The sequence below is a fragment of the Equus asinus genome, chromosome 24, assembly GCF_041296235.1.
Source record: "Equus asinus isolate D_3611 breed Donkey chromosome 24, EquAss-T2T_v2, whole genome shotgun sequence".
In the NCBI taxonomy this organism is placed as follows: domain Eukaryota; kingdom Metazoa; phylum Chordata; class Mammalia; order Perissodactyla; family Equidae; genus Equus; species Equus asinus.
Genome location: NC_091813.1, coordinates 69,840,185 through 69,864,894, shown reverse-complemented (window position 1 = coordinate 69,864,894; position 24,710 = coordinate 69,840,185). Strand labels below are relative to the sequence as shown.

Here is a 24,710-nt window from a genome sequence, read left to right as displayed (position 1 = left end):
CCATATGCATTTGTCAAAAATCATAGAACTATATACCGGAAACAATGAATTTTACTGAATTTAATTTATTTTAAAAACGTAAAGATTTCCAGTTAAAAAACAAAAACAGTTGATATTTGCTGGCAGTAATGGCTATTTGATCTTACCTGAAAACCAGAATCTTTAAATTTGTAGCTATATAATATAGACCATCTGGGTTTTTTTATTTTCTTTTTTTAGTGAGGAAGATTGGCCCTGAGCTAACATCTGTGCCAAACTTACTCTATTTTGTATATGGGACACCACAGTATGGCTTGATGAGCCATGTGTAGGTCTGTGCCTGGGATCCAAACTGGGGAATCCTCGGCCGCCCAAGCAGAGTGCCAAAATCTAACCACTACACCACTGGGCCAGCCCCAAGACCATCAGTTTTAAAATAGCTTTCTCATGATGTCACCTTCTAAACTTGATATGTTGAGAAATGTATAGGAAAGAAATTAGACTTTGACTTCAAAGGGCCTGTGTGTTAAATCATTTCTTTCCCTTCCTACCTCAAAATATAAATTTAAGTCACAGACACAGAGAAAAATCTCTTTCACCTGTGAAAAGTCAGACTGTCCAGCACTAAACACACCTGTTATTCAGCTGGGGGCCAGAAAGGCCTCCCCTCCGCTCAGGCTGGTTTTAGCTCCCCTCTCCACAGGGAATATCTGTTTGTGTGGAGGTGCTCTGATGTTCAGGATTCTTTTCCTGCCCTGGGGAGTGGGTCTGTGGCTGAGGGGAGAGGGTCTGACATTGTTGTTTTTCTTTAGAACACATGGTACTGGTGACTTTTTGCCCTGAGTTCGGCTTTCATCGTCAACAGGAAAACTCCTACTCCGTGTCCTATTATGATGCGTCAGGAAAGCCTCACAGAGCAATAGGACCACAGGAAGAGTCGCTCTCAAGATCCATGCTGAATCTTACATACTTGTGGTCAATTCAATGTAGCATTTGGCAAGGGGAAGGGGGAAGGACAATATATGAAGGAATCCAGGGTGCCAGCAGAGCGTCCTTGACATGCTGACAAGGCCCCCAGGCTGGATGAGCCCCAAGGAGAAAATCATGTAATTTGTTTACACTGGCACAAGATGCTCAAAGTGTGTTTTTGAATACGTAAAATATGTTGTGGGATAGAGGGAGGAGAAATTGAAGGTTATAATGAGCAGCTTATTCGAGGAACAGGAGGAGAGAGTAAAACAACAGTGCATTATACATTGAGATGGAAGTTTCAGAAGCCCAGACTTGGAAGCGAAGCAATCCTATAATTATTCTAGGTTGCTAAAGAGAAACAGAGCTGGAGGTTGCCTGAATTAAGGGAGCCAAACTAGGAGATTAGGGTACTGACCAGCTGGTCACATCATTTGTTCATTCATTCATTCAACAAATGATTCTTGATGAGCACTATGTGCCACACTGAGCCTTGGAACTATGGCAATGAACAAATATTTTCTGGTAAACACAGGGATGGCAGCTGGCAGACTTAATAAACAGGAAAGAAAAGCACTATAGGATTGTGATTTGGGGGTTGAGACTCCCCGGGTTTTGAAGCCCAGATCCACTTAATAACAATATCACTGAGAAGTTACTTAACCCAATTGTGCCTCGGTTTCCTCATTTGTCAAATAAAAATACAGTGCCTACTTCACCGGGTTATGATTAACATGGTGATTACACACTTAGAGCAGCGCAAGAAACACAGTGAGCACTCAGTGACTGTTAGCTGTTAAAAACATAAACAGGTACAAACTTCCAGTTATAAGAACAAACAAGTCCTGGGGACGTAAAGTACCACATGGGGACTACAGTTAACAATCAGCATTGTGTATCTGAAAGTCTTTGAAAGTAGATTGTAAAGTTCTGATCACAAAAAAAAAAACATAACTATGTGTGGTGATGGGTGTTAACTAAACTTATTGTGATCATCATTTTGCAAATCTACATATATCAAATCATTATGTTGTACACTTCAATACAATGTCGTATGTTAATTACGTCTCAATTTTAAAATGTAAACAAATATATATGTTAATATCAGGTAGTGAAAAGTGCTATAAAGAAAAATAATCAGACAAGGGGATAGAGCCAGGCGGTAGGGCTAGAGATCAGGTGTTGATGGACAGTCTCTCTGAGGTGACATATGAACAGGGACCTGAAAGGGGTGAGACAACAAGCCATTTCAGGTGACAGAAACAAAGTCCCTGGGGCAAGGAAGAGCTTCAAGGTCCAGGAAAGGGGTTGGAGAAAAAGACGCTGAGGGCATCTGGGAGCCAATCCCTACCCTGATGCGCGTGGGAGACAGCCCACCTGTGGGGCTCTGATCACCTCTGGTAGGTGTCCGGGGTGGGGGGTGGGGGGTGGGGGGTGGTATATGAGGGGTCGCTGTGGCAAACCGAAAGGTTTAGAGATGGGGAAACGAGATTAATGGCATGTTATATATAAAATGCTACTATTCAAGTTAGAAGACACAGCTCCACAGTCCCTCATCTTTTTTAAAAACAGAAAGAATACAATGCCTGTAACTGTGTGATATTAAGATCCCATTATGGCCTGGACGAAAATGAATAAACATCGACAGTAAAGGACACATACAAAGCCCATAAATGGCCTCATGTGAGTCTAGCTGAGATTTTGCCTCCAAATGAGGCACGGGGGGTTTTGCTGCGGAAGCGTTACAAAAATCTTTGGGCTTTCAGAGCTCTCTCCATTTTGAAATTCCACATAAAGGATTGTGAACCTCCAGTAATTTCCTCCCAAGGGTCATTTGTAGGATCAGCACTGTAGGGAGGAACACGCAGAAGACAAAATAAAACTCAAACGGAAAAATCTGTCTACTTCTGCGTCGGCAGATGTTTCTGCAGCGTTTCACGTTCGCAAGAACAAGCTCCCGTCAGGACGCGCTACCTGGGAGCTCTCAAGCGCTCCGCGCGCAGGTGCCGGCCGCCCCGCGCAGCCGCGGGCCCCGCGGGGGAGGAGCCGGGGCGGCGGGAGCCCGGGGCCCGGCCGGCACAGCCTCGCGGGGGCGACGGCGTAAGTTCACACGCTCCCGGCGACCGGGACGACTCGGACAAGCAGGACAACGTGCCGGTGCTCCGCCCCAGGTCACACGGCCGGGAGCCAGACGGGGAGACAAGTCCCCGTCCCCACGGCCGGGGCCGCCCCTCAGAGCGCGCAGAGACGCCGCGCGACGCTCAGCGGCCTCCGCCAGCCGCGCCCACCCCGACGCGGCCCCGCAGCCCCGCAGCCCCGCGCTCCGGCCGCGCACGCCGCCGCCCGCGTGCCGCCGCCGGCCTCCGCGCGGGCCCGGCCGCCAGGGGGCGCTGCGCCCGTCTCCCGGGCGGCGGCGCTCTCTCCCCCGCGCGGTCGGCGCACATCCGGGTCCGGGCCGCTGTCAGGCGCGGCGGCCGGCGGCGGCGCGTCCATGGCGGCGGGAGGCGGAGCGGCGGTCGCGCTCGGCCCCGAGCCCCCGAGACTTTAGCCCCGCGGCCCCGCGGCCTTCCGGAAGCGCTGCTCGGCGCGACGGAGGGGAGCGGCGGGAGCCGGAGACTCGAACCCGCGGCGCCGCGGGACTGCGGCCTCCCGGCCTGGCCATGGAGGGCCTGACGCTGAGCGACGCGGAGCAGAAGTACTACGCGGACCTCTTCTCCTACTGCGACGTCGACAGCACCAAGAAGGTGGCGGCCAACGGGCGCGTGCTGGAGCTGTTCCGGGCCGCGCAGCTGCCGCACGAGGTGGTGGTCCAGGTGCGGCGGGGGCCGGCGAGGGGCAGGGGGGCAGGTCCCCGGGATGGCGTGGGGGACGCAGGTACGGGCGGCCGGGTCGCGCCGCGGTCGAGGCGGAGGCTCGCCCTCGGGGACAAAAGTCTTGCGGGGGCCGGGGGCCGTGTGTTGTCTGAGGAGCCCGACTCCTGTCTCTCGGCTGCCCTCCGAGTCTCTTTTTTGGCAGGGAAAGAGCAACTTCAGATGGAGGATCTGGGATTGTTACCGTGCCTTTGGGTCCTAGATCCTGGTCCTACATCCATAGCTCTTCGGGTCCTGCGGGGTAGTGAGGTTATCACTATAAGTAAGTGTTTTTTGATGCTTGGATTAACCGAGCAGACGCCACAAAGTGGGTTTTATAGATTTAGGAATCATAGAAGCAGTTTTTTTAAGGAAGCTAAATTTTAGGGAGATTAAAAAATTTGAACTTCTGGCTGCTAGGGTGCAAGTAGATATGAAAAGAAGTTGTGATTAACTATAGAACGTGTGGCTGATGTAAACTGGACATTTTTCCATTGGCATTCAATAACATTTGGTGGAACCTGTGGATTGAGTTGGGAGATAGGTAATGAATAGCTGGAAGTCGAACGTGCGCCTTCGCCTCCATCTCTAGCACTAGAGGAGCAAGCAGAGCAAGTGTTAGGCTTTCTGTGTCACATCGGTTTTTAAAATAGAAGGCTTCCTGGAAGCTCTTGTCGAATGCGTGTGTTGAGCATTAACGTTACTCTGCTTAATGTTAACGAGCTGCTAGTAAGAGTCGGCCTAGACAGCATATAAGGAACAGGTTTGAAGCTTTCATCTTTATTATGATGGAAGCCAGTTATCCAGATCTCCAAAACTTAAAACCGTGTGCATAGGTTTGATGTCGTGCACTGCAGAGAGCACTGGGTCAGGAGTTTTGACTCCACTCTGTTGTTAGCTAGTGCAACTTTGGGCCAGGCACTTTCACTCCTCGAGCATAAGTGTGCTCACCATAGAATGAGAGTCAGGTTCCTTCTAACAGAAATTATGGGAAGTATAAAAATGTCCACCGGGCCTGTCTTAGAAGTTACGTGTGCATTAACTGTGGCTAAGTTGAATTAGTCCCACCTTTTGGAATAATCTCGTATGTTTTGTATTGCTTGTTTAAAATCTCAGGAGGAAAAGTTGAGTGTCTTACACACCAACAGCTAGGAGTCTCAAATTCATGCTGCTGAAAAGGGGCAGAGAGTAATTATTTTAGGCTTTGCTGGCCACGTACCGTCTCTGTTGAATGTTCTTTGTTTTTACAACCCTTTAAAAATGTAAAAACCATTTTTAGCTCAGGGGCGTACAAAGCAGGGCCTGCAGTTTGCTGACCCCTGCTGAAGAACCATGGTGGCGGTGTAGGGTACTACACTCTGCTCATGGCTTTTGAGTTAGGCTTACAGAAAGAGGTTTGGTCAGAACATGCTCCTTAACGATACTGCTCTTTCTGTAGAAATAACAAAAGATACGTTCAAGTCATCTAGGAGCTGAAATTGAGGAGAAACCTCCTGTGTTCTATTTTGGTTTATGTCTTTGCGCTGGGGGGTGGGGGCGAGCTGAAATAAACTGACTTTCATATTTTTAGTGGTGCACAAAGACTTTAGGATTTTAAATGTATTGTTTAGGAATAGACAAATTAGCGTTAATTAACCTTTGCTTGAAATTTGTTTAATCCAACCCAAGATGTTTTCATGTTTTGCTCAACTTTTTTGACATTCACAAATAAATTTCTATTGCCTTTTTGTATAAAGAGAGCTTAAATAGCATAAATATTCAGGATTCAGTTACAAGTTGAAAGCAGTAGGAATTCCCTGAAGCAGAATTCTTTTTTTTTTTCCTTCTCCCCAGAGCCCCCAGTACATAGTTGTATATTCTAGTTGTGAGTGCCTGTGGTTGTGCTACATGAGACACCGCCTCAGCATGGCCTGATGCGCGGTGCCATGTCTGCGCCCAGGATCCGAACCGGCGAAACCCTGGGCCGCCGAAGTGGAGTATGCGAACTCAACCACTCCGCCACAGGGCTGGCCTCCAAGGAAGAATTCTTATAATAATATATACTAAATAGCATTCTGGGTATCTTGAAGGCATTGTACTTAAAAATTGGACTCAGACATAAAATTTGAGACAAAAGGAGAACGTGGACTTAATTCTCTTAAAGGAATTTGGGATCGTCCGAAAACACATCCCCTTTGCTTTCTAAGTGGGAAACATTTGGGGCAACTCATACGTAATATTTACTTAGCTCCAGGCTGGGCAGGGCAGGACCTCAGGAGTAAGAGGCCTTCAAGGACCTTGTAATCTGCAGGAATGCACGTGTGTAACGTAACACAGAATGTGAACGTCATGGGGAGGCACAAAGGACATATGATCAGGAAAGGCTTCTTGACTTAATTCAGATGGACTTTCAGTTAGTGTGGAGGGAGGGCAGTGGAACAAAGAGGACTCAGGCAGAGAAAACATAACCAAAGGTGAGAAGGATGGGGGCCTTTTCAAGGACGAGCAGGTAGTCAGGTTTTGCCTAAGGTAGAGTGTGTTTTGGGGATAATGAGACATAGAGTTAGAAAGAGACGATATTAGGAAAGAATCTAAGGAACGGGGAAGATTTCATATTTCAATAGGCAGTGTAGACTCATTGATAGTTTTGGAGTGAGGGAGAGGAGAGACTGGTAAAGGAGAACCAGGCATCGTCTGGTGTGGGTGCTGGGTAATGGGCATCCAGACCAGGGCGACAGCAGACGACTGGAAAAGGAGGTTCTGAATGAACAGGTCTGTGTTATTGAAAGGCTGTAGTAGCCACTATGTGAGGTACTTTGTGGGATAATGCTTAACTGAGGCCAGATTACCAAGGCTCGGTGGAGAGCTTTGAACTAATTGTGAAGGTAACAGGGAGTTGTAGATTTAAGAGAAATGACTCATAAAGGCAGTGCTTTAGGAGGCCAGTGCAACAGACATTAGAGGGAAGACGCTGGAGACGAATTTGGGGACTGATTCTCTGGTGTATGTATGAAGTGGTGAGAAACTGGGCCCAGGCACTGAAATGTGGGAGTGCAGACACAATGAAGAGGAGGATTTTGCCCCCCAGGGGGCCTTTGGCACTGTCTGGAGACGTTTTTTTGGTTTTCATGGGGGTGGAAGGGAGCAGATCTACTGGCATCTAGTGGATAGAGGTGAGAGATGCTGCTAAGCAAGCTGCAATGCACAGAACAGCCCCCACAACAAAGAATTATCTGGGCCAAAATGTCACTAGTGCCAGGATTGAGAAATCATGACCTGGACTCTGGTGGTGGCAGCAGGACAAAAAATGAGGCTAGAGATACAGTGGAGATTCCGAAGGTAGACCTGATGGGCCTGTGTTACCTGGTGGTGTTTAGATGAGAGAGGAATAGGGCAAGGATCAGTCTCTGCTGGACACCACTCATAATTAGAAAAAGGAGGCCCGGCCTGGTGGTGCAGCGGTTAAGTTCACACACTCCTTTTCTTGGCGGCCCAGGGTTTGCCGGTTCGGATCTCGAGTGCGGACATGGCACCGCTTGGCAAAAGCCATGCTGTCGTAGGCGTCCCACGTATAAAGTAGAGGAAGATGGGCATGGATGTTAGCTCAGGGCCAGACTTCCTCAGCAAAAAGAGGAGGATTGGCAGTAGTTAACTCAGGGCTAATCTTCCTCAAAAAAAAAAAAATTAAAAGAAAAAGGAATGGGGAGAGGGCCTGATGTTTAAAGAGTTGATGATGGGATGATGAGTTTGAGTTCAGGCATTTCAAGATGGCAGTGCACATCTCCACGAGATGGTAGAAGCTCATGGAGATTTGTCCACCCTGAGCACTGGTTATTAGCGTGAAGTTCAGGTGTTTGGGATCTCTTCCTCTGCCTTTCTCACCTAAGTATCTTGGGAGTAGAGGACACACAGCTTCTTGCACTGTCAGCATGCATGTACACATCAGCGCTTTGATGAATGGCTTAGTTTTCAGCATTTCCTAATAAAGGTCATGAGAAGGCTGAGTCATCTGGGGGACTGAGCCTAGAGAACAAAGAACAGAGGGCCCAAAGCATTGAAGGAGGAAGGAGCTGGCGTTTGTTGAGTGCCTATAATGTTCCTTTTACCGGGCAGATCATTTTCGTGCAAGAACTCATTTGATTCTTGAAACAACCCTGTGAAGTGGGTATTCTTGTTTATTAACTAGGAGCTTGATAGGCAGAGAAGTTAAATAACTTGTTAGTGAATAGAGTATTTCTCCTTTACTGTTATTCCTTGCCAACTCTCAGCTCTTTCTTACTTTCACTGTTTACATGATTGGTTTCCCCCTAGTTCTTATGAAGGGTAGAGATTTTAAATTATTGATTTTGAGTTATGTATCGATCCCCTTCTTTGTGTAGTAGATGATTTCACATATGATGATGTCTTGAAGCACAGCCACTGAAGAGAGATAGGGACATTCTTGTGGTTGGTATCCTGGGCACACAGAAATGCAGTTTTAATCTACGACAACTGTCCAACGTCTTAAGATATGTGCATTACGCTTGTTTTGGACTAGCGGAGTAAAATAAAGCCTATTCTGAGTTTAAGGGTTTGTTTTTGGAGACAGTGTGTCATTAGACAAAGTGAATGAGCTAAAAGCTTTATGGAATGATGTTCCACACCAAAGAGGAACAGGACTAGGGATAGAAAAGTCTGGCTCATAGGATTTAATTGTGAGGAATTTTGTTGTCTCCCGAGCAAGAATATACTCAGTGGCTTAAAGATCACCTTTTCCAGAAGTGATTTATTTTCCTTTTTTTTCTTTTTTTTAAGATTGGCCCTGAGCTAACATCTGTTGCCAGTCTTTTTATTTTTTTTCTTCTCCCCAAAGCCCCTCAGTACATAGTTGTATGTTCTAGTTGTAGGTTCTTCTAGTTTTGCTGTGTGGGACACCACATCAGCATGGCTTGATGAATGGTGCTTGTTCCGCACCCAGGATCCCAACCACCGAAACCCTGGGCCGCTGAAGCAGAGGGCACAAACTTAACCACTCAGCCATGGGACCAGCTGCTATTTTACTTTTTAAAGATTAGGGAAGGTATGCTATTCACCCTACTAATCAGTGTGTTTTCTTAGCTTTTACATAAAGCCTCTATTTGGGAAATGTTTTAAAACTTCATACAGATTTTGAATGTGTAATAGCTAATAACAGGTTTGAGTACCAACTGTTCTTTTATTGAAGATTATAAGCAACGTACCCTATTAATGAAGCTGAAAAAATCTTTTAGGTCATTTGTGTTAAGCAATATCTTGGTAGAATATTTGAATAACATTAATTTAATAGGGGGAAAGTGAGAACAATGAAGTATAAACCATTTTGTCTTTCTTTTGAAATTTGTTCAATTATAAGATCTACTCATTAGTGATAAGGTTAAAATAGGGAAACAGAGCCTTATTTGTGCATTAAAAGCTATAGACTTAATAGGAGTAAATGTAAGGTTTGATACTGTAGTGACTTTTTCCCCCCAAAGCCCCAGTGCACACACAGTTGTGTATCCTAGTTATAAGTCCTTCTAGTTCTTCTGTGTGGGACGCCACCACAGCATGGCTTGATGAGTGGTGCTAGGTCCACGCCCAGGATCGAACCGGGGAACCCCAGACCACCAAAGCAGAGTGCACCAATTTAACTACATGGTCATGGGGCTGGCCCCCAAGTGACTCTTTTAAAAGTTTTAATTTCTAAATTACTAAAATAATATAACAAACTACAAAAATAATCTTGCCTTAATCAGACACTTTCATATACACAATTGAAAAACATACTGTTTGTGAAGGAGTCACACTTAATGGCTTTCTTTTTTTTTTTTGAGGAAGATCAGCCCTGAGCTAACATCTGCCAATCCTCCTCTTTTTGCTGAGGAAGCCTGGCCCTGAGCTAACATCCGTGCCCATCTTCCTCTGCTTTATATGTGGGACACCTACCACAGCATGGTGTGCCAAGCGGTGCCATGTCAGCACCCAGGATCCGAAACGGCGAACCCCAGGCCGCTGAAGCAGAAGTGCGCACTTAACCGCTGCGCCACTGGGCCAGCCCACTTAATGGCTTTCTGTAGGGTCATTTACTTTTAAAATTTCTCTGTCCTGTATCATGCTGCTTGTAGTCTTTTCTTTTTCTTTTTTTAACCAATAGCACAAAGTGAGAGTCTTAGTATTTTGAGAATTCATGCTAGCATTTTGATGGAGCTATCAAAGAGTTTGAGAAGGTGGTATAGGAGCACTGACGGCGGGAGGCTAGTTCCAGTCCTCTCTTTAGCAAGCTTTGTGACCTTGAACAAATTCCTTAATGGCTGGGTTTTAGTTCTCACCACATGAGGTGATTGGATTGGATTTTTCAAACAAGAGTGTTATAGTGTGGGGATGGCACTCCATCTAGCCACACCTTTAAGAAAGTAGCATACAGACTTGAAATTAGTTGCTCAGCTATTTTGACACTGGAAATATTTCTATTTTGATTTTTTTTTACATTCTCTGGGAGATTGGAAGAGGAGACTCTCAGCCTAGAGTCTGAAGTTAACTCTATATCTAGGGGTTGTAAGATCCATCTTCGAGGTATTTGGCCAGTGAGAATTTGGAATGGCTGATAAGACTTGGCATTTCCAATGTTTTCCTTCATATACAGTTCATTTTCTGTAGCCTTTCCTGTGATAGATGCGTCTTCTTATGCCTTCCCTCCTTTACTTCTGTTTGAGGGATTTATGTCTTATGGGTTCCATATATAGACATGACATAAAAGTCAGGACATGATAAGAACTTTGGCTCAGAAATCTTTTTTTAAATTCATACCATATACCAAATTTCATTGAGATTTGATAAAATATAAGACTTAGGCTTTTAAAAAAATACTATATCTCTTCCCCATTTTGTTTCAAGAGTTGACTCTATGTTGAATTTGAGTCTATCTTGTTAAGTGATGAAGCCAGAATTTATTAGATCGTGTATCTCCTTATAACTTCTTTTGGGTTGTGGATTCCTTTGAGATTCTTGTGCACATACTGGACATCTGCTTAGAAAACATAGTTACACAAAATTTTGCAAATCATTTGAGGTTGCCAGTCTTTCCCCAAGCTGGTCAAACTCATCCCATGGACCTCTACATGAAGAAAGTTTTAAGGAAGAGCAAGCAGACCTGTGAAATGCTGAACATGCGTCTTTCTTAAATCAGTTTTGTATATTTTCAATAAATACTTCTTCTTGGGTACTATTTATATTTCGGGTGTATATGCAGTGGTGAAAAATCAGAACTCTTCCCTGCCTCATGGATTATAACCTGTGCTAATGTTAAAAAGGAAAAGAACTGTGTACAGTTAGTAGAGACTCATGGGAGACTCTCAGGACCTACTTAGGTGTAAGGGAAGGCCTCTCTGAGGAGACATGGGTGGGGGTAAGGCGGAGAGAGTGAAACATTTCCCAGAGGGAACAGCATGTGAAGGGCCTGAAGCTGTGAAGAGTGTAGTGTGTTTGAGGAAGTAAAAAGCTGGAGCATTATGGACGAGAGTGGAGAATGGCAAGGACCACATACTGCAAGGCCTCATACACAGTGTTAAGGAGTTTGGATTTTAAAATACTAAAAGTTTCTGTTCAGGGGAGTAGCATCATCTGAATTGGTTTTTTTTGTTTTTTTTTTTTTGAAGTGTCCATTTAAAGGGCAAACTTGCCCAAAATGAGTTTATTTGGGAATAGCCAAAAGAATGGCAACTTGGGATGCGCATGCCATGGTGAACCATAGGCAAATCCAGAGAACAAAGGAGGGGAGCTGCCTTTATAGAGAAAAAGGGGGAGTAGGGAGGGGCTGTTCTAAAGGAAAGCCCTTTGGGAGATGATAGCAGTTCAGGGCGTCAGTGGCTTCTCCTTGGCTGGGCTGCAGCGATTCTCATTGGCTGAGCTGCAGCGTTTCTCATTGGCTGGGCTGCGGTGATTCTCATTGGCTGAGCTGCAGCGTTTCTCATTGGCTGAGCTGTGGCATTTCTCATTGGCTGAGCTGCAGCGATTCTCATTGGCTGAGCTGCGGCGTTTCTCATTGGCTGTGCTGTCGCAGGGTGGGGAGAGAAATCTTCCTTGAGTGGTAGTTTTATGTCCTGTCCAAGATGCAAAGTTTATGTCTCTTCCTGTTTGACGTAATTGACGATGTATGATAGGGCATGAGAGCCGGTCCTACAGGCCTTCCTGACTCCAGTTTAGTTGAGGTTTCTTGTATTAATTTCCACAAAAGATTACCCTGCTGTGTAGAGAAGAGAATACTGAGGCAAGCAGAAACAGACTGACCAGTGGATGTGCCATAGTTCAGGTAGGAGATAATGATGACTTAGATTAGTGAGGTGACAGTAGAATGGAGAGGGATGGGCGGGCGTATTTGAGATATTTTTAGGTAGTAGAAGTAGGCGGACATGATAATGGGTTGGATATGGAACAGAAGGGATGAGGAAGAACTCAGGGATGTTGCTGGAAGTCACCATTATTGGATGGCTGAGAGAGGAATGAATTTTTTGAGGTTTTTTTGTTTTCTTTTGGTAGAGGGGTAATGGCGAATTCAGGAGATTTCTTTTGTCAATCTTGACTTCTCAGAAGCCTGTGAGATTGTCAAGTAGGCCTCTACCCAATGGGATAAACAAATCTTGAGGAACCCAGAGATATTTGGCTTGGAGATGTCAATTTGAAGATTATCAGTGTATTAGTGATATTTAAAGCCATGAAAATAGGTGAAATCACTGAAGAAGAGACTATAAAGAGGAAAGAAGGTTAGACTAAAATAGAACCCTGAGGAACACCGCACGTTTCTAAGTTGAGTAAACTGGAAGGCCTCTTGTACAGAGGCTAAGAAGGACAGCCAGAATGCTTTAGGGTAATTGGGAATGTATATTGGATCACGTCGTGGATACCAAATAATGCAAGTATTTCAAGAAAAGGGTAGTTAACTGTACTGAGTTTGGCTGAGAGGTTGAGAAGATGTGGGCAGAAATACGGCCATTGGATTTGACAGCATGGAGGCCATCGGTAACTTTGATGAGCCAGTTTCATGGACTGGTAGAGATGGAAGCCAGATGTGAGTGACCTGAGGGGTACATGATGGCCCGGGAGCTAGAAATAGGTTGTATAGATAGCTTTTGAAAGAAGATTGCTTATGAAAGGGAACAGATATAGAGTAGAAGCTGGAGGTGTATGAGGATATAAGGAAGTCTTTTGTTTGTTTGCTTTTTGAGTATAAGAAATATTGCAGAATGATTTTAGTTGTTAGGACTAATAAGAGAAGGAAGGAAGCTTAGGAGAGAGGTCCTTGAGAAAGCAAACATGGTCAGGATCCTGAGGGCCCAGAGGGACAGTTCTCTGATAGGAAACAGATCACTCCTTCAGTTTTAAAAGAAGGGAAGAAGGGAGAACACGGATATAGAGGCAAGTAGGTATATAGATTTGGTGGAAGGAAATTATGATGTTCTAGTGTAATGGCGTCTACCTTTTCTACAACCTGGGCAAGGTTAACAGTTTAGTAGTGAGGAACAAGCTGAATGTGAAAGTGAGAAAAAAATCTATTCATGGTAGCATCAAAAAAAATAAAATACTTAGGAATAAACTAACAAAAGAAGCACCAAGATGTTTATACTACAAAACATTACTGCAAGAAATTAAAGAAGATTTAAATAAATGGAGAGACAGTCTATGTTCATAGATTGGAAGGTTGAATCTTGTTAAGATGGCAGTTCTCCCCAAATTGATCTATAAATTCAACAAAATCTCTATCAAACTTCCAGTAGACTTTTGTAGAAATTGTCAAGCTGATCATAAAATTTATAAGGAAATGCACAGCACCGAGAATAGCCAAAACAATTTTGAAAACAAATAAAATAGACTTACCCTACCTAGTTTTAAAACGTGCTATAATCTATAGTAATCAAGACAGTATGATTGGCATAAGATAAGCATGTAGATCAATGGAACAGAATTGAGACTCAAGAAATGAACCATGATATTTATGATCACTTGGTTTTTGAAAAAGTGTCAGGACAGTTCAATGGGGAAAGGATAGTCTTTTCAACAAATGGTGCTGGAACAATTGGATATCTGTATGTTTTAAAAAAAATGGACTTAGACATAATGTTGTACATACTTCGCACGATACACAAAAATTATCTCAAAATGGATCATAGACTTAATTGTAAAACCTAAGACCATAAAAATTCTAACTGATGACATAGAAAGAAAATCTTTGTGACCTTGTGTTAGCAGAGTTCTTAGACATGACACCAAAAGCATGACTTGTAAAAGAAAAACTGGTAAATTGGACTGCATTAAAATTTTTTAAAACTTTTACACTTCAGAGGATAAAGTAAAAAGACAAGCCACAGACTAGCAGAAAACATTTACCTTTTAGAAACGTGGTAAAGGTTTTTAGAATATATAAAGAAATCTTACAACTCAATTATAAAGGAAAAAACTTAAAAGTGGACAAAAGACTTTAATAGATATGTCACTGGAGATGATATGAATGGCCAATAAGCATGTGAAAAGGTGTTCTATTAGTCATTAAGGAAATGCAAATTAAACCGCAATGATATGCTCTCACATGCCCACTCGAATGGCTAGAATTAAGACTGACATTAAATAGTAGTGGTATTGTAGAGAAATTGGAGTCCTTATACACTGCTCTTGGAAATGTAAATGGTGTAGCCATTTTGGAAAACAATTTGGCTGTTTCTTAAAAGGTTAAACATGTGCTTACCAGACGAACCAGCAGTTCCACTCTTAGGATCCTACCCAAGAGAAATGAAAACGTGTGCACATGAAGAATTGTAAATGTCTGTTAGCAGCCTTGTTCACAATAGTCAAAAATGGGAAAGCGATCCAAATGTTCATCAAATAGTGAATGGATAAACAAAATATGATATATCCATACAATGGAATACTATTCTATAATGAAAAGGAATAAATTACTGATAAATGTGACAACAAAGATGAATGTTAAAAACATAGGTGAGAGAAGCCAAACACAAAAGAGTACCTATTGTGTGATTGCATTTATACGAAGTGTCTGGAAAAGGCAAATCTATATAAAATGCAGAACAGTGGTCACCCAAGGACAAGGCGGGAGTAGAAATACTGGCGGAAAATATTTGAGTTGAGAGGAAAGTTCTAAAATTGGATTGTGGTGATAATGCATGACTCTATAAATTTTCTTAAAACTCCATCAATTGTGCACTTACCATGGTTGAAGTTTATGGTGTATAAATTATACCTCAAAGCTGTAAATTAAAAATTTGACAATTTGGGGGGTGAGGGGAATTCATGAAATAGTCATCTTGGAGAATGTGACCGTGAGTGGGGTGGAGGCCCTTTGTGCTGTCTATATAATACAACTTAATCACAAAACATCATAATAACTAATGTAATCTGGCATTGAGTAAGGGATTTATGTTTTGAATATATTTCATATTGGTATATTGATTGATATATTGATATTATATGTGGAGGAGATTACCGTATGAAGATTCATTATAACAGAGAGTATTTGCGTGAAGCACCACTATTTAAATAATAATTCTGGTTTACATTTATTCTGTGTTTTTTGTGTGCTGGCTCTGCCTACTTTATATGTATTAACTTGTTTCTTTGGTTTTTTTTTATTTTTCCTTTTTCTCCCCAAGAGCCCCAGTACATAGTTGTGTATTTTTAGTTGTGGGTCCTTCTAGTTATGGCATGTGGGACACCGCCTCAGCATGGCTTGATGTCTATGCCCAGGATCTGAACCGGCAAAACCCTGGGCCGCCACAGCGGAGCGCGCAAACTTAACCACTTGGCCACCAGGCCAGCCCCTAGCTTGTTTTATAAGTACATTATTTAATAGATTTAGAAGGGGCTGAAAAGATTGTGATTTAGAGTGAAGCAAGACCGATTTCTGTCTATTGTTTGGGTGGTATGCTGAGTTTATATACATTTAATTCCGGCATCTTAATTTTATGGAAAATTACAGAAATGTAATACCTCACAGATAATGTGAGTTGGAAGTAATCATACCTGATAAGTAATAGGTTTAATGAAAAAGTAGTTTCAATCTACAAGACTACTTCTGGTTGCTTTCTTCTCTTTAAATTATCAGTTTCACTATCATGAATCTTTGTATGCTGACAGCTTCTAATGTTGCTTAGAGGCACTGATTTGGTGTCTTTATGTCTCTCTAAATTGCTATATCCCGGCTGAGTTTGCATAGGTGGATAGATCTTGGGCCCACTCCTCACAATTATATTAATATGATACTTTGGGTAAAAAATAGTTGCTAAGCGTGCCAATCTACAAGTGATTATTGCTTCTTGTCTGTGGATTATGTAAAATGTTGTATGTGGAAGTAGAATTATCTGTGTCTTTGAAAAAGAAATTATTGTCTTGAAGCTATTCCAGGATTATTGATTTTTCTTGATGTCTCCTTTGTGACTGGAAGGATCCAAGGTTTGACGGTGTAAACTACAATGTTTATTGATATTATATGTTATTAATAGCTGATTTAGAAGAATTCATGTTTTTTCTGAAACACTTAGTTATAGTCCATAGAAAAGTATTTAATTACAACACTCGTCATTTTCCTTTTTTTTTTTTGAAAGATTGGCGGAGCTGTTGCCAATCTTTTTCTTTTTTTTTTTTTTCCCCTGCTTTTGTTTCTCCCCAGATCCCCCCAGTATATAGTTGTATATTTTAGTTGTGGGTCCTTCTAGTTGTGGCATGTGGGACACCGCCTCACCGTGGCCTGATGAGCGGTGGCATGTCTCCGCCCAGGATCCGAACCGGTGAAACCCTGGGCCGCCAAAGCGGAGTCCACGAGCTTAACCACTCGGCCATGGGGCGGGCCCCTTTTGTCATTTTCTGTGTCAGCGAGTATTAAGTGTATGCAAAACAGTATAGACTTGGGAATGTGACGGTTCCAGTTGGGAGTCTCCACTCCGGGCTTGTTAACTCTCTTGCCCAGAGCACTAACTTCCCCTCTCTTGAAGACTTCCGTTTCCTCATCTGTAGAATGAGGATAACCCTACATCCGAACGTTTCTTGATACCAGAGTGAAGTCACGTGTAAGCGTCTGGCATGGTGTCTGGTTCTTCAAGGATGGCCACATAAGCTCCATTTGCTCAGGCTCTTCTCTGTATGGGAAAACTCGCAATTTGTGGCCTCTTGGCTGTGATAGTAATAAAAGATCTCCCCGTTGTCATTTTTTTTTCTCTCCAAAGCCCCCCAGCATATAGTTGTATATCCTAGTTGTAGTTTCTTCTAGTTCCTCTGTGTGGGACACTACCTCAGCATGGCTTGATGAGCGGTGCTAGGTCCACACCCAGGATCCAAACCAGCCCAGCAAACCCCAGGCCTCCGAAGTTGAGCGTGCAAACTTAACCACTTGGCCCAGGGCCGGCCCCTCCCATTGTTCTTCAAAACCAGCCTTATACCTTTTCTTGTTTTTGTTGCATGAACTTAATAATTCTCTGCAGTTCTTTGATCCTATCTGTAATGCCTTTTGTTTCACCCTTTTACTGTGTAATTAGAGGATTTGTCCTCCTGAAGTGAAGTTTACCACCAAAAGACTAAAATAAAGGATGACTGAGGTTTTGAGCCTACATACTTTGCAGAATGATGATAACCACTAACAGAAGTAAAGAAACGAGAAGGGGGCCTATTTTGTGGGAGGCAGTGTGCTGAGTTTAGGCTGTGCTGAGAGGCCATGTCCAGTCCATGAGGGCACAAGATTCAGGGGGCATTTGAAAGCTTGAGAGGAGCAGCTGGGTGGCTTCAGAAGCTGGTGCAGACTTAGTGCTGTTTCCTGAATGAGGCCATTCCCCTAAAATGACGGACGAAATCTTTACTTCATTATATTTGAAATGTCCTCTCAGAGTAAATGGTAAATTGCGCTTTTGTTAGAGATTTAAGTATTCTCACCTAGGACCTCGAAATTTTTCTGAAACTCTCCTGAGCCTGTTGGGAAGGCAAGCTGGATGTGGAAGTATAATGTCTTTTTACCTAAAATTAACCCAGCCTCCAAAGAGTTGAATCTTGGATGTTCAACCCAAAAGACACTTTAACTGTTAAACCTAAAAGGCATTTGCACACTTAATGTAAGAGGTTTTAGCTATTTGCAAGCAACCCCCAAGGCAAAGTAACTGCATTTGGCTGAGGAACGATCCTCGATCCTCGCAGCAGCTAGGAGTCTAGCCTACCGCTTGCATCAGCATCTCATTGCAGCTTTGTAGTTCTCATTTAATGTGAGATCTCATTTAATCTTTATAAGAAGCCTGTGAGGTAGTGTTGTCCTCATATCATTAATAAGAAAATGTGTACTCTTACGATACTCAAGAATTGGTGGATTCTTAAAGATTTGTGGATAAATTTCTTGAGGGTCAGTTATCCTGAATATATCCTGAATATATCCTCCATATATTCAGAATACTTTTTTCTATTTGATATTCTATAATTACATCACTCATTAATTCAGCAAACACTATTAAACACTTATTATGCATCAGGGTATGTCCACAGGGCACTGAGTATGCAGGAGTGAATGAAAGAGACATGGGGGGCTGGCCCCGTGGCCGAGTAGTTAAGTTTGCGTGCTCCACTTCGGTGGCCCAGTTCAGATCCTGGGTGCGGACCTAGCGCTGCTCATCAGGCCATGCTGAGGTGGTGTCCCACATAGCAGAGCCAGAAGGACCTACAACTACAATATACAACTATGTCCTGGGGGGCTTGGGGGAGGAAAAAAAAAAGATTGGCAACAGATGTTAGCTCAGGGCTGGAAAACTCCGAAGCTCCAAGAATCTAGCAGGGTCACTGTGCCTATCTGGTTCACAACCGTGAACCTGGCACATTCTTCGTAGTTGATATTTGTTGAATATTGAATGAGTGAGCATGAATTTGTCCTTTTTTTTTTCCCAAAAGTATTTTTGCTTATCACTAACTTTAATACATATTCTAACCAGTTCAGATAATAATAGTAATAGTAAATGCATGATGTAGTGCCTATTATATGCTGGGTGCTGTTTGTGCCCCTTTACAAATATTAATTCATTGAATTCTCAGTGTTGTGAAGTGGGTGCAGTTTATTATCCCTATTTTTAAAATGAAGACACAGAAGGATAAATAACTTCTCCAAGATCACACAGCAAGTAAGTGGTAGAGCTGGGATTTAAGTAGTCCTGTTTTTAACCACTATGCCCTATTTCCTAAATATTATATGATTAATACTTATTGTTTGACTTCCATGCTATCTTTGCCCTGTAATGTATCTGTAAAATATTCTAAATTCTCTAATTTCTTTTCTGTCATTAAAATATTTACTTTTATTTTATCCTATGCTTTAAATATATATATATTTTAAGAATTGGCACCTGAGCTAGCATCTATTGCCAATCTTTTCTTTTTCTTCTCCCTGAAGCCCTCTAGTACATAGTTGTATATTCTAGTTGTAGGTCCTTCTGGTTGTGCTATGTGGGATGCCGCCTCAGCATGGCTTGATGAGCTATGCCAGGTCCGCACCCAGGATCCAAACCCACAAAAAACCCTGGGCCACCAAAGTGGAGCGCACAAACTTAACCACCTAGCCGTGGGGCCGGCCCCTAAATATATTTTTAATAAAACCTCAGAGCTACAGACATACTTTATTCTATGTAAATATCTACTATACAGTCTAAGCAGGCAAAAACATAAGTATTTTCTCTTATAAAAAGTTAACTGCATGTACTATCACAAATTAACATGTTTATACAATTTCGATAAATATTATAAAAACACTGAAAACTAATTATAGTGAGTCTTTTGTAAGAGAGATTACCAAAAACAGTCAGGATTAAAATTTAACAGATCTAATGTTATCCATTACCCATTTTGTAAGTTATAAAAAGATAAATTCATATTTTTTCTCATTTAATTTTTAACACCACATAATGTTCATCTAAAAATTATTAGTTACTAATAGAGCAAATGGCATGATGTTATTTTAGTAAGTGTATGTATAAGTGTTTGTGTGCGTGTGTTTATCAAGTTATGTTGTTCCAAATTTCTTTTAAAGTTATTTGACGTTTACAAACCACGTTGAGGGCCCCCACCAGCTTGCAGAGTCCTGCACTATCGTGCGTCCTGTTAGAGTCTAACTTGTGACAAGTCTTCTCCACCCATGTCTTTCAGGTACGTGTCTTGGAACACTTTTGTAAATAAAACTTAAAAATAGATCCTTCTGCTATGTTTATTTAGATGCCACTGATTTTTTCAGTAGTTTTCTAAGTAAATTAATACCTCTATTAAAATAAAGGGATAAAATTTAAAACTAAGATCATGTGCCACATAACAACATTTCAGTCAATGATGGATGGCATATTCGACACTGGTCCCATAAGGTTAGTACCATAGAGCCTAGGTGTGTAGTGGGCTGTACCATCTGGTTTTGGGTAAGTGCACACTATGATGTTCACACCATGACAGCATCACCTAATGACGCATTTGTCAGAACATCCCTGTCATTGAGCAACACAACTGTATTTTTATATAAAACTTACAGACGAATAATGTTCTAAAAGATTAGAATTTATCTGCTAAAGCAAAGTTAGTACCTCCTCTAGGAAATGTAGATAACATTCATTTGTTTAGCTTTTTTGAGGGCCTGCTTATCTCCAGAGGACTCTGAAACTTGGGAGAACGTTGATGATAACATGGTTTGGATCTCCTAACCACAGCTCTACAGTCACCTCTGCATACTTAGTGCCCTGGGGGCACACCCTGATGCATAATAGGCATTTAATACTGTTTGTTGAATTAGTGAGTGATGTAATTATAGGATATCAAATAGAAATAGAGGTGCATTTATGCCATAGATATGAGTAACATCATATGACTTTGATGAGTGAAAGAAAGGACAGAGCAGGAAGCAGCCTGGGTAGCTGCTTGAGGCTTTGGAGGGAAATGAGCAGAGAAGCAAGGAGAGCGTATGTGGAAGGAGTGGTCTGTCACAGGGTGCAGAGCTCAGTGGTGGATTTCATGGAGGGTAGGAGTGAAGTCAGATTGCTTCCTGACAAAATGTTTTCCAGTGTAGACTTTTGGCTAATTCATGCTAGATTTTTCTTTTACATTCTCTACTCTGTTACTGAGGTTTTATTTATTGTTCCTTGGGATTCTGAGCAAATCCTTCTCTTGATGAGTTCTCTATATTGAGATCTTTGCAGACTAGCTCATTCTTTATAGCCCTTTGGTTTCCTTCATAATTTTTTTTTTAAGATTGGCACCTGAGCTAACAACTATTGCCAATCTTCTTTTTTTTTTAATTCTTCTCCTCAAAGCCCTCCAGTACATAGTTGTATATTCTAGTTGTAGGTCCTTCTGGCTCTGCTATGTGGGACGCCGCCTCAGCATGGCCTGATGAGCGATGCCATGTCTGTGCCCAGGATCTGGACCGGCGAAACCCTGGGCCACCGAAGCAGAGCAGGTGAACTTAACCACTCAACCACCAGGCTGGCCCCATCCTTCATGATTTTTAATCCAGATGTAATATTTAAGTAATCTGAATCATCAAGGAATATCTCTATAATGTTGTGTCTTTCATGAAAGTAGATATTTGACTTAATAGTTCAAAAACTTTATAAAATACCACTCATATTTTCTTTTGTTTTAGTTTGACATTCTACTTCTTCCTTGAACTTTTCCCTAAACATCCCCACCGGATAATCCGCTTTCTGTAGTCTTCCCTCAGTGTTCTGTGGGTTTGTATTTGTACACAACACGCACTTTTAGCCTCCTGTTTGTATTTTTCCCTTGATCGGTGACAAGTAGCTGGAAGACAAGTGTTAGCTTATCCTTCTTTGTCCCCTTCATCTCACTCTGTTTATGGTAGGCACCAGAACCTATTAACCTATGGTTAATGGCACTTCAGGGCTTCACCCCTCATCACTACATTGATGACTCCTAGCCTAACTTCTTTATTTTATCATACCACTTTAAAAATTCCAACGACAGTGAACAAGCCTTTTTGAACTATATGGAACCTTTGAGACCAGATGGTATAGTTCTTTCGATTAGACTATGAGTATGCTAGCTAAGATTTTTGAAGTTGTCAGGTGACTCTAGTCAGATAGAGTGAGCATGCATATTAATAACTTTTCTTTAAGATATTGTACCTCAAAGCTGTTCTCTTAATTTTAGGTATCATGTTTCAGTTTAGTGGTAAATTCACATGAATTTCTCTGCTTTTCAGAAGTATAATTTCCAATTCTTGAACTTGACAATGAGCAAGTAGTGGTAAACAAATGATCTAAATAAGGAAACAAGTCAATAGTTTCTCATTTAATTTAGTTGACTCTTTTGGAGGGAAAGCATAGCATCCTCATAAAATGCATAGTGATAGGGAGAGCACATCAGGTCTGAGTAGTCATACGTACCCAGCCTTAAAAGTTTTCTACCAACTCACACCGCCGGCCGCCCCCGCCATGGTCTCCTAGTCTTGTGTGTGATTGTTCTCCTAAAATGGCTTTGTGTTCCAACCCAACAAATCTGTGTTGTGTTTCTCACATAGTTACTTGTTCTTTATAAGTTTCTTTTCACTGTGTTACTTTCTTCATCTGCAGTACCCTCTCCCAGCTTCTGTGCTTCCATCCTCCCCCGCTTTCAGAACGTGACTTAGCTTTTATAGGCTTTAGAAATCTGTGAACAACCTCACCTTCACTCTGAGACTTTTGTTGTCCTCCTACCTATCCTTTTGTTCGTTTATGTCATTGCTTAACTGCTTTTCCAATATATTTACATCCTAACAATGTTGTAAGCAAACTGAATAAAATTCAGGTTTCTTTTCTTTCATGACCTCATGATGTCTAGAGCAGCAAAGTGCATAAAGATGTTTAAAAAAAACATAGCCAACTTTAGAGGGCAAGCCAGTTGCTCAGCCCTGCTATTGCCGTGTGTTCATAGACGTGATTGGGATGATGAATTAAGACATTTCTGGGCTCCTTACCCAGTGAAGTAAAAGTGGGGGTGGTGAAGCTTGCAGCCTTGGATGTTCCACTGCTGGCACTGTGGGCACTCCCTCCCCACCCCAATCAACATTCTGGGCATGAGAAGAGAAGAGGCGGCGGCAAGAACAGGAACAAATAGCACAGAATTCTCTGAACTCTGACTTTGCTCTTTGCTGATGCCAGTTCCCCCACTCCCTTTCAGAACCTTTTTATCCCTATTCCTTTTTTTATAGCAGAGTGACTGTAAGAAGTTTAAAAAGAAGCAAAACTGGAAATTTATTGGCAACTAAAGAAATAAATTATAGTAGACTGTGGATATCCTGGCACTGTAGTATATATACTTTCTTTTATAAAATGTAATAAAGCACAGCTTGTGTCGAGTTCCAGTGTACCTGGCTCAAAGTGGAAGACCACAGATCCAGGTAGAGATGAGGGTGCTGGCACACACATGGTATCACACAGGGGATAGCACATCCGTAGTACAGGCCATTGAGATTTGGGCCACGTCAGAATAACAGATCATGTTACTTGTCGTGGCCCATATAAGTATCATGGGAATAGTAGAAACTGCCAGTGTTAAACCTTTGGAACCTAAGAGTCTTCTGTGTTCTGTGCCTACCTTCAGAAAGCTAAGGATTTAAATGCCGGAGGAAGGGAGTTTCTGGTTAGGTTTTCTATTACTACCCACAGTTTTGAACCCCTAGAGAGAGAAATCTTACTTCCCTAATCACATTTCTCCAGATTCCCCCTAAGACTTGATTCTGGAGTGAATCCAAACTTAGTGTTTCTCGCTTGCACCTAACAAATGGCGAAAACGGAATTGTCATAGTTACTTAATTGTATTGTATCATGGTTATTTTCTACACAGTGTTCCTTTTTGCTTCCTGTGTTATTCATTTGACAATACACACCCATCTAGCTACCTTCCTATTTTTCTTCTTCCTTTTACTGCCAAATAGCAAATGACCTAAATTTCTCTACTGCTTGTACCCTCCCTACTCTCCTTAAGCATTAGTGATCTAACTTGTATTCCCCTCATCTCCTCTTTTTAAAAAAAGATGTTTTTATCTTTTATATTTCACTTTTATCCTAGTCATCAAATCCAGTGACCTTTTCTTAGGTCCTGTTCTGTTTTACCACCTCCCTTGCAGTTGACACCGAATTACTTCTTCGTGGATATTGTCTCTTCTCTTTGTTCACCGTGATGCTAAATTATTATGTGTTGTTACATGTCTTTAACATCCTGCCTGTCTTCTTGCCATGTCTCTCTCTCTTGTTCAGACTCAGCTTTGCCGCCTCCTTTCCTTATATCCAGCCTGCAAAGTCCTTCAGGTTTTCTTTCTTTGAAAGTTCTCAGCTAATCATCCTTTTCTGTCTTTTGTGTTACTCTGACCACCTCATTTCTAAACTACTACAGTAGCCTCCTAAATCTTAGCTAGCGTTTCTGTAATTGTTGAAGAACAGATAAATGAATTTCTCATAAATTAGGTGACATTCTTCAGAAATGCCCAGTAAAGATTAGTTTGGTACTTAGAGCCCTCGCTAATTAGCTCTGTCCAGTTTACTACCTAACCACCACTACAATCCCTGCTTTGACTTTTCCACCCCTCACCCTCCAACCCCCGACTGGAATGCCCATCTTGTTTTGACTTACCAAAACCCTGTCCATTCTTTAAGGTCCAGGTCAAGCTTTTTATTTTTTAGTAAATATTTCCAATGCATAGTAACTACTCTAATTCTTAGAGTAACAAGTACTAATTCTGTAGCACTTATTATGGGCCAGGGATTGAGCTATTTGACATTTGTTTAACTTTAAACTTAGAGGATAGGTATTATTTCTGTTTTACAGCTGAGAAACCTGGAGCTCCAGAGGGTACATACTTGACATGAGATGGGATTCAGATGTGACTCCAGCTGACGGCAAAATTTGTGTCCAAGACACTAACCATTTTGATGTGTG

General features: G+C 42.1%; 1 protein-coding gene across 9 annotated transcripts in view; it reads left to right on the top strand.

Moving 5' to 3' along the window:
* Positions 1-3,335: 3,335 nt before the first annotated feature.
* The window catches only part of REPS1 (RALBP1 associated Eps domain containing 1), a 79,795-nt gene continuing 58,420 nt past the window's right edge, over positions 3,336-24,710 (top strand). For 5 of the 9 annotated variants that reach the window (XM_070496336.1, XM_070496334.1, XM_070496333.1 and 2 more), the window contains exon 1: positions 3,382-3,761. In XM_070496336.1, coding sequence (XP_070352437.1) covers positions 3,609-3,761 — 153 coding nt within the window. In that variant the 5' untranslated portion in view covers positions 3,382-3,608. Of the gene's footprint in view, positions 3,762-24,710 lie in introns of all 9 variants that reach the window. The other 4 variants (XM_014864626.3, XM_014864627.3, XM_014864625.3 and 1 more) reach the window with 4 other exon arrangements.